Source organism: Phocoena sinus, chromosome 14 (genome assembly GCF_008692025.1).
Source record: "Phocoena sinus isolate mPhoSin1 chromosome 14, mPhoSin1.pri, whole genome shotgun sequence".
Classification (NCBI taxonomy): domain Eukaryota; kingdom Metazoa; phylum Chordata; class Mammalia; order Artiodactyla; family Phocoenidae; genus Phocoena; species Phocoena sinus.
Window position 1 is genome coordinate 52,711,464 of NC_045776.1, and position 10,308 is coordinate 52,721,771.

General features: G+C 43.3%; 1 protein-coding gene across 1 annotated transcript; it reads left to right on the forward strand.

The window, feature by feature from the left end:
* Nucleotides 1-8,006: 8,006 nt before the first annotated feature.
* On the forward strand, nucleotides 8,007-8,922 carry CETN1 (centrin 1). Its single transcript, XM_032603218.1, has one exon. It carries the CDS (start codon nucleotides 8,227-8,229, stop codon nucleotides 8,743-8,745), a length of 519 nt encoding a protein of 172 aa, XP_032459109.1. The 5' UTR covers nucleotides 8,007-8,226; the 3' UTR covers nucleotides 8,746-8,922.
* Nucleotides 8,923-10,308: the final 1,386 nt, after the last annotated feature.

Below are 10,308 nucleotides of genomic sequence, written 5' to 3' on the forward strand. Positions count from 1 at the left end.
GTGAGCTTTGCTATTCTCTGGGACTTTAGAAGGTCTAAAATAAGTAGTTCACCTGCCTTGTGCTTAAAAGGCAGGAGTGGGGATGGGGGGAAGGATGGGGGGCGATGGGGGTTGAAGACTGTAAGGGAGGAGCACAGGAGTTGAGCTGAGTACATGGGCTGAGTCCTTGCCCTGCTGCTTGCTTGCTGTGTGAATAGGAAAATGGCTGAGAATCTCTAACCTCAGGTGCTTCACTGAGAAAATGGCAACAATAAAATGTACCTGTACCTCGCAGGCTTTTTTGAGAAGTGAAACAAGGATACGTATATATAATATCAGAAGTGCTTTGTAAACCATAATGCCCTACATTTCCTGAGCATTTACGGTGGACCAGACATAGTGTTAAACACTTTAGACGGATTATCTCATTTAATCACCACTGCAACACTATGAGCTAACTGCTTTTCCACCCTGTTTTCCAGGAATTTGAAGCTTAGCTTGCCCGAGGTCACGTGACTATTAGTGGGCGGGGCTGGCGTTGGAAGCTGGTACCCAGGGCTCTGGGCTACTCTCATCACACAGATGCCTGTGCACCTGGGCCATATGAGCACCCCCTATATACAGACCACTGGCATAATGTAGACAACTTGTCTCAGATTAAAATGTACCCTAGGGATTTACCTGGTGGCACAGTGGTTAAGAATCCACCTGCCAATGCAGGGGACACGGGTTCCAGCCCTGGTCTGGGAAGATCCCACAAGTCGCGGAGCAACTAAGCCCGTGCGCCACAACTACTGAGCCTGCACTCTGGAGCCTGTGCTCCGCAATAAGAGAAGCTAACGCAATGAGAAACCTATGCACCGTAAGGAAGAGTAGTCCCCACTCACCACAACTAGAGAAAGCCGGTGCACAGCAACGAAGACCCAACACAGCCATTAATTAATTAATTAATTGATTGATTTAAAAAAATAAGTGTACCCTAGAGGTGCAAGATCTCCGGCTTCTCCTGTTGGGGCTGCCCCGGCCGAGATGCAGGAGAGACATCTCTCTGCCTGTGAGCTCTTCACTAAGATGAAGAATACAGTTTCTGAACATGTTCTTAATCTTATTCCATTTATCTAGCCGTTAATCCCAGCCTTGTAAATGTCTGCAGAGCCCCCATGCTAAATGTATGTATTTGTTTTTGTGCTTTCTCATTAATCCTAATGAACTGGGGATTCTAAGGCATTCTTTCTTTTATTTTGAACAATATGTAAGCATAAAATTGTTTATGTCTTAGTCTCTAAAATTTGACCGTGTTGGGAAATTAGGATGTTTACAGTTTTAAAGCAGAAGGAGAGGCTAAATAATGTCTATCACTTTCTTAGGATTCGCTAAATATTCACGATTTTGATAAAGTCACAAAGAGGTCTAGAGTGAAATATGCATCCTCCTTGCCTTTTTCAACCCAACTTGGTAGATGAGGTTGAAATGTGAGTTTGTATCCGAGAGCCAGCTTTCTCCCCTTGCCTCATTCCCATCTGCTATCCTTAAAATATTATTGAAAATGCCTGTGTGAAATTCTTAGCGGATGTGAGAGCTTTAAAATCAACTAACTATAGGCTCCCATTAATGCACTGAAGCCTGAAATCACCTTGGCAGACAGACATTTTGTATAAGGTGTAACTGAAAAAAATACCACGAGTAAACCACTTCTTTTTCATTTTAAGCTTTGTCCCATTCACAGTACTCAGGGCAAAAGAAACCCTGACCTATGCCAAAGGAAAAAAACAAAAGAACATGGATTTCAGATAAGAATGATCCAGAAACCAAAGGAATTTGGAAAGGGCTTTGTAGATGCAAAGTAGCAAATGCGGAACATGAAGGCAAGTAGGGGGGCCAGAAACTCTGGGTGGTGAACCCACCAAGTTTCAATAGACGTTTTCACCAACATCTAAACGAAAAACCACCGCGGGGATGGTCAGTTGCCAGCTGGAAATGATGAGGGAGACATCATCTCCTCCTGCCCAGATTGCACCCCTTTCCTATTTAGAGGCTTCACAGGAGGGAGCTGTAATATGATTATTTGTTGATGAAGGGATTTCTAATTGCTGCTTCAGAGGAGACTAACATGACCTATTGGTTTCCTTTGATGTTTTGTTTGCTGACACAATTGCTAAACTTTGAAATGCAGTCAAACTAATTTAGTTCAGAAGCTGCTTTTTAAACGTATATTGCAGCACAGAACTGATTTTTAGTCGAAATCCGCTTCTCAGAATTTTTTGTTAATGCAAATCCTTTCTTCATAAAAGGCATACGTGGGCTTCACTGGTGGCACAGTGGTTAAGAATCAGCCTGCCAATGCAGGGGACATGGGTTTGATCCTTGGCCCAGGAAGATCCCACATGCTATGGAGCAACTAAACCCATGCGCCACAAGTACTGAGCCTGTGCTCAAGAGCCCATGTGCCACAACTGCTGAAGCCCGTGCTCCGCAACAAGGGAAGCCACTGCAGTGAGAAGCCCGCGTACCGCAACGAGGAGTAACCCCCGTTCACCACAACTAGAGGAAGCCCGCACGCAGCAATGAAGTCCCAACACAGCCAAAAAAAAAAAAAGATAAGATAAAAACTTAAAAAAAAAAGGCATACGTTTTCTCTACCATCTACTGTCACCTTCATTTGGTTTCCTCAATCCCCAGTGAATTGAGGAGCAGACCTCTGATAACAGGGCAGTTGTGTCCTACGTGCAGGAGGGGTACAGTCCCTCGCTATCCGGCTCCCTCATGGTGACTCAGGAGTAGCCTCTAGGGTCCTACCTGGATCAGCCTCACTGCCAATCACAGGGGCCCTCTATTCCCAAAGGGGTGCTAGTGGAAAAGGCCACAGGGATATGGGCAGGCAAAGTGGGCTCCTCTCCTACCAAGCTGGTTCAGGGGAGAAAATCAAACAGATTATTGCTACATCTGCAGTAGTTCACTTTCCCTACGGGCTGCTCCTATGGCAGGGTCTATACTTCAATAAAGATATTGATGCTGCGGGGACTTCCCTGGCGGTCAAGTGGTTAAGACTCCATGCTGTCAATGCAGGGGGCTTGGGTTCAATCCCCAGTTGGGGAACTAAGACCTCACATGCCTTGTGGTCAAAAATTAAAAAAAAAAAAAAAAAAAAAGATATTGATGCTGTGCTAAAGGAACTAGGCATGAGTAGGCTTGAGGCCAGAATTCAAGTTTCCCTCTGTCTGTCCTTTTCTCTGAGAAGTGTCCTTACTACTTGAACCCCAGTGACCAGTACAAGGACTGGACAAACACCATGCAGCCAACAGGCCAAGTTCTGCCTGACCTGTATTCCACAAGACCTGTTTTCTTGGGCCTGCACAGTTTGTTTTTTTTTTTAATTTGAATTTCAATGTCTTTTAAAAGGGCACAAGCTCTCCAGGTCACTGCTAATCCCTAAATATACCCTTAACATGCAGGTCACTTGGCTAATTCTGTGTCACTAACACCCCCGTGGGCTTTTGACCTTTATGCCTCTGGTGACCAGAAAATTCTCCTTAGTTAACAGAGGACTCAGCTTTTGACACTGAAGTCTCAGGGGCCTTGGATAATGAAAAAGGGTGGATCAAAGAGGAAACTAATAGCTTAGTCTATGAGATATTTTAAAAATCCAACTAAGCCACTCCGGGTCCTCTTAGTTCTGCATTTTCTGTTGTGTCCCTTAACTTGGTGGCCCTTGGCAGACTACTTACAGGGTGGTCAACTTCTGGGTCATAAACCCCATGAGGTTCTGCTTTGAATTTATGTAAACATAGACTGTGTCTTTTCTCAGCTTGTTGCCAGCAAAGCAATGCTTAAGTTGGACTGATTTGGGCTCTGGGAAGAGAGGGCAGCCATTCTTTCAATGGATGCATTTCATTTTGCCCCACCTCTCAAGTTCCAAATGCTCTGGAGATTCATTCGTCTTCCTTCTTCTCCTCACACTCTTCCTTCCTTCTTTTTCTTTGACACCCAAGTCCAAATGATGTATAAGTGGAGCAGATCTTGGTTGGGTAGGAGTGGGAAACATTGTCCATCTTTATTTTTTTCACTGCAAACTCCACGTTAGATCCAAGTTTGCTAAAACATACAAGGTCCTCCTAACCCCTGGAGGTATACTTAAACTCAGCAAATAAGCACAGTGCATTTTTTTTGAAAGCAATCAAATTTCCTCAATGATCAGTCATTTAAAACTATACTAAGACCAGCAAACTTGCAGTGAAGCAGAAAGCAAAATTCACTTTTTAAAAAGACAAAACACAGGATCATAAAGACATTTCATTCTTGCTGTAGGCTTCTTCCAAATGTTTCCTTGGATCCCAAGGGAGTGCTTTACATCTCCATTGCTATTAGGAGTATCTGGGTGAAAGTTTGAGAAGCAGTGTGAGATTCTGGTAAATTCTTTTCTAAAACACAGTCTGCTTTTGTATCTGAGAGGAATATTTCTTTATTTCTGGGGTTCGTGGAATGAGAAATTATGTAGTCCTTGGCTGGACACTTAAGTCTGTTCCTGGACTTGCCAAAAAGGCTTGGGTTGAGTTACTGGACTGGACTACATATTCCCACTCTTAGACCACCGGGATTGTAAAACTGTTGGTGCTGAGTCCATTTCTTGTAAATGGCTCCACATATTCACGAATAAATAGTTTAGTTCTGTTATTGTTGGTTTTGGAGTCACTCCCCCCCACCCCACACACACACACACACACACACACACACACACACACACACACACGCACACAGTTATCTTGTTTATGCAGAAGTATCAAGCATTGGCATTCTCTCTGTTCCGCATTTGTTGGAGGGTAAAGAGGCACCAATAAAGAAATTGTATTATGCATGTTTTCTGCATTGGGTGGCACCTGGAATTTGCTGAATTTGCTGAGAGCAACTTAAATTTTAAAAGGTTCCTGAGCCTCACCTTTTTCATGCCATTTGAGTCAGATGGAAAACCAAATAATTAGAATAAGCTAGCTGTGTGGGTCCTTTCTCTTGCTCTCAGCTGACTCCAGACCCTGCTGTGGAATTCTAGCACCTCTTCCCCACCCCCGTTTCCAGCTGCTAAACTTCCATGACCAGATCTAAACAACTATCTTCCCTCCTCTCCCCATCTCAGATAATCAACAACTGAGTTAGCATATTACCTAGGACATCGCAGTACAAAAAATGTTCAGAGTAGAAAACAAAACAAGACCACTCCTAACCATTGGTTTATCAGAACACCTCATTTACTTTATGTTGGTCTTCTTCAAACTTGAAAAATGACTTTAAAGCAATGAAGCTGATTTTCACCAGCATTATATAGACTCTGACTAATGCCAACCAAAAACACTTTGCCTAGACTGCTTCCCATTAACTTGTACCCAGAGGGGATGGGGTGAAGCAGAATTGAAGAACAAATGTAAACAAAAGTCCAGACATACTGCTCTTTCTTTCAGTGACTCACCCCCGAATGGGACCCTGTCTGAGATCCCACAAAATCCTGTTAAATCTTTCTAGGCAAGATGCTTAACTGATGTTAGGCTTAGGGAAGAAAATCAGTATCATAGCTTCCCAGTGATACCGCATTTTGGTAATGATCTCAACTTTTGGAGAAGGCAGCATGGTATGGTGAACAAAGATTCAGCATCAGACTCAGACCAGCCAAGGTTTAAATCCCAGAGCCACCATTTTTTGGCTGTGCATCATTAGATACGTGACAGGTCCTGCCGGGCCTCTTTTTTTTTTTTTTTCCCCATCTGCAAAATGAGGAATGATGACAAGGATTAAATGAGACAGCAGATGAGAGAAGCAAGCCCAGTGCTAGGCACACTATCAATGTAAGCATCCCTTCTTTTTTAAAATCAGATCACAGACTATGAACATAAAGTAACTCCCCACCAAGAGCTGACTCTGGCCGAGGGCACTGTTTTCTACGAAGGGAGCTCTTGGTGGCCCTTAGTTGTGACTGCTGATTGCACACATCTGGAAACTATGACAACTGTTTTGCTTTGAGCTCAGCTTGGCCCAAATATAGCTCTATATAAAGCAGCTTCTATCCCTCAGTTTTTCCCAACACATCATAGCTTGGCATGAATTTGGGCAGAAGAGTGGGTGTCAAAAGAAATGCAAAATATCTGGGAGGAATTCAGATTCAACTAAGAATCACCCAGCCCTGTATGGCCCCTGGAGTAGCTCCCTGTAGTAACTGTCCCTGGAGTAGTTCATTCAACACTCACAGGAGCCTAGTACGAAGCTCTATTATTATGCCTACTTTGCAGAAGTTTCAGCTGAGTCTGGGAGGTTAAGTGGCTTTCTCAGGGTCACAGAAATAATAAGGTTTGAGATAAGACCCCAGGCTTTTTGACCTGATTAAGAAAGCAGGAGGATTTACAGAGTTGGAAGATGGGCAATGTCAGTGTCTACTTGCCAAAGCCTGCTTTGAGTTGACACCATCCACAACAAGTGCCGGGAAGGGGGGTTGTTGAGAGGAATGTCCCAGGTAAGGTGCTTTTACCTTTAGAAACCCTGTGCCGAGGCCCTCTGTCCATTATGTCACGTATCAACTGGGGCAGGTAGTGAGATCTGGCTAATTAAACATGTCATGTAAACAATATCTGATCACTAACTTTAAAAACAATTTGTAAGGGCTTCCCTGGTGGTTCAGTGGTTAAGAATCCGTCTGCCAATGCAGGGGACACGGGTTCGAACCCTGGTCTGGGAAGATCCCACATGCTGCTGAGCAACTAAGCCCGTGCGCCACAACTACTGAGCCTGCACTCTAAAGCCCGCAAGCCACAACTATTGAGCCCTTGTGCCACAACTACTGAAGCCCACGTGCCCGTGCTCTGCAACAAGAGAAGCCACCGCAATGAGAAGCCCGCACACCGCAACGAAGAGTAGCCCCTGCTCACCACAACTAGAGAAAGCCCGCGCACAGCAACGAAGACCCAATGCAGCCAAAAATAAATAAATAAATTTATTTTTAAAAAAAGAATGCTACCATTGTCAGCTTTCTGTTTTTTTTTAACTGTTTAAAGAAATACAGAGCAATTCTTTTTTTTTTTTACCACCAAAAGCAACAATAGTTTATTCGAATTATTTTTAATTCTTTAGCAAGAAACATTCATTTTTTTATGTGAAGGGAAATCCCTGAAGATGTCCAGCCTTAGGTCAGACAAAAATAGCTGAGTCCTAGCACCTACAGAGCAGTTCTAAACACAATTCCCTTATGGGTTTAACTGATGAATTTGTTCTTTCTTTTCACCTGAAAAGCTTCCATTTTCCTCTGGCCCCTTTGTTCTCAGGAGGCAGTTTTGAGTCCCAACATGCCCTGCATCACCTCCTCCTGTGTCCACTGCCGAAGCAGGGCAATCAGAGTGTGGGCTTCAGCACAACCCCAGCTGGATGACACACAGTGAGAGTAATATGCTGGTAGAGCTTTTAAAATTCCAGAATACCAGAATGCAGTACTGCAGCCCCCCTCTCTCCAAATCAAAGCCTACTGAATGAGATGATGACTGCACTCAAGTACAATTATACTGAGCATGTAAAATTGAAACACTGAAAGTAAATCTTACATTCAGATATTGCATTTCATATTTCAGCCTATGCCAAATAAGCTAGTGACATTTTTATCATTGTTGAGTGTAATGTCAGGAGACAAACTTCTACAAATTTTCTACATAACTTTTTCCATTTTATCTGTTTTCCATTTATGGAGTTGAACACATGGTGTGACTTTTAATATTCTCTCCTCCTTCTTCCCCGCATTTTATGACAAGGGATCAAACTCAATCTTGATTATCCTAAATTTACCCTTAGGTAACCTCAGACCCAGAGGGGTTTTTTGTTTTGTTTTGTTTGTTTGTTTTGTATGGAAAAAGAGAGAGGAAAAACTTCCAAATTACCCTATAAACCTGGTCCTATGGATGCTGGCAAATGGCCTGGAAAGAACAGGTGCCAGCATGTTATAGAAGACCACAGTGGCTGGTGGCTACCAGCTCAGGTCTCTCAGGTCGTGGAAACTCGGTAATAACTGAGGGAACTGTGGGTTTTAACGTATGTCAGATTTCGAAGATGGGGCGGGCTTAGTTGAGCGGGGTCTCCCTGGGGGCGCACAAGGGAAGCGGTTGGGAATGAATGAGCCGAGGCCCCGAGCCCGCGTTCCTGGCGGTGGCGCCCTAGCTCCAGCGCGGTGACAACAAGCGTTAAGGTAACAACCGCCGCCGCCGCCGCCGCCGCCGCCGCCAGAGGATGGCTTCCAGCTTCAAGAAGTCAAACGTGGCCTCCACCAGCCAGAAAAGAAAGGTGGAACCTAAGCCCGAACTCACTGAAGATCAGAAGCAAGAAATTCGCGAAGCGTTTGCCCTCTTCGATGCCGACGGCAGCGGCACCATCGACGTGAAGGAGCTGAAGGTGGCCTTGAGGGCGCTGGGCTTTGAACCCAGGAAGGAGGAGATGAAGAGGATAATCGCCGAGGTGGACAAGGAAAGCACAGGGAAAGTCAGCTTCAATGACTTCTTGGCTGTGATGACTCAGAAGATGGCCGAGAAAGACACCAAGGAAGAAATCCTGAAGGCTTTCAGGCTCTTTGATGATGATGAAACCGGGAAGATCTCTTTCAAAAACCTAAAGCGCGTGGCCACCGAGTTGGGGGAAAACCTCACTGATGAGGAGCTGCAGGAAATGATTGACGAAGCAGATCGGGATGGAGACGGTGAAGTGAACGAGGAAGAGTTTCTTCGGATCATGAAAAAGACCAGCCTCTACTGAAGTCGGTTTCTCCCGCAAGCATGTGTAGGGAGATTGAGTTGACTTGCTGGGTTCCCTGTTTCTGTTTTGTGAAACCTTGAGGTAGAGGCCAGCACTGTCTCTCCTCTTACCCCCAGCTGGTCTAGATAGTTCTATTTCCAAATCTCTAGCTCAATTATAGAATTTTAAAGATGCTTTTAATGTGAGTTTTGGTTTTTCATTCCCAAGAGTAGACCTGGAGGAGTGTAGGTTGAATCAAAGATTCTGAAACTTCTTTCCATCCACCATTTGCCTTGCATTGGTGGACACCCATTAAACTGAAGGCAAGACATACTGCCTTTAGTTTATATATATATAATATATGCTTCATATATTATTCCTTAAATTCAAGTCATTGTTCTCGCATGATAAGGTGGAATCACCAGCAGGTCATCCTAACCATTGATTTTTCACTTAACTGAATACTGGTTTGAAGGAAAACAGTGCAGCCATTTACTGGGCTCAGGAAAGGTACTGCTCTAAAGGATAGGCTTGCCTTTGGCTGGTGGTAAATTGTGCTATTTAAACTGTTCTCTGGTTTCATCACATGCAAATGATTCTTGATTTGTGTGTACATTATCTACTGTGGATTATCGGGGCCACGATGTATTCTTGGGCTACAGAATAAAAACAGAATTTAATATTGGCCCAAGCAAAGTATGATTGGCTTAAGAGATTAAGCTAACTAGTGACTTTGAGTAAATATTTATAAATGTAAGATCTTAGCTTAGGAAGTTGTAAAAAAATATCTATAACACACTTTGAGCTACTTATCTGTCCTTGGAAAGATAAACTATTGTTTTAGTTATTAGACGAGTTATACTATAACCTTAGTCATTTTATTATTGCTTTATTACAAGCCACTGTCTACCTTCTAATTCTTAGAACATCTTGGTTCTTGATACTTAATTTCCCCTCCTCTGGTATATAGTTGATGCCAGAATGTCTGGCATTTAAGTAGTTCTCTATTTTATAATCCCAGGAAACTATTTGTTGTGGCTTGTGTATGCATTAATACTACTTGTTCTCTGTTATAAATTAAACCTTTCTTGTTTTGAAATAAAATACCTACCCATTTGAACATCTACAAATATGAAGTTAGAGAAAAGTTAAATAATATAGCTGTGGGAAGATAATGAAATCTATCTGCTGAGATGGAGGCCTGGACAAATGTTTTGATAATAGGCAACAAAACTAGCAAACAGGCAAGATATTTTGGTCGCAACTAAATTAAGTCTTCATACAAAGTTCCATTAAAATAAATGCTGAAATTCTGGAAAATTTTTCACTTGCTTTGCCAGCAGTTTTACCCTTCAGAGGATTGTTAATCCAATCAGGAAAACTACTACTCTGGGTTTAATTTTCATTAACAGGGCCTAATTTGTCAAAGCAGCAGTACTAGCTGAAGTGATGGGTATGTGGGCATTTACTGTGAGAAAGGATTTTGCTGAGGTGGCTGGCACAGGGCAGAGGAACTCACCCAGACTGCAAGTGCTAACAGTTCAGGTTCAAGGTCTTAGTGTGGATTCAGGTGCAGTTGTAGGG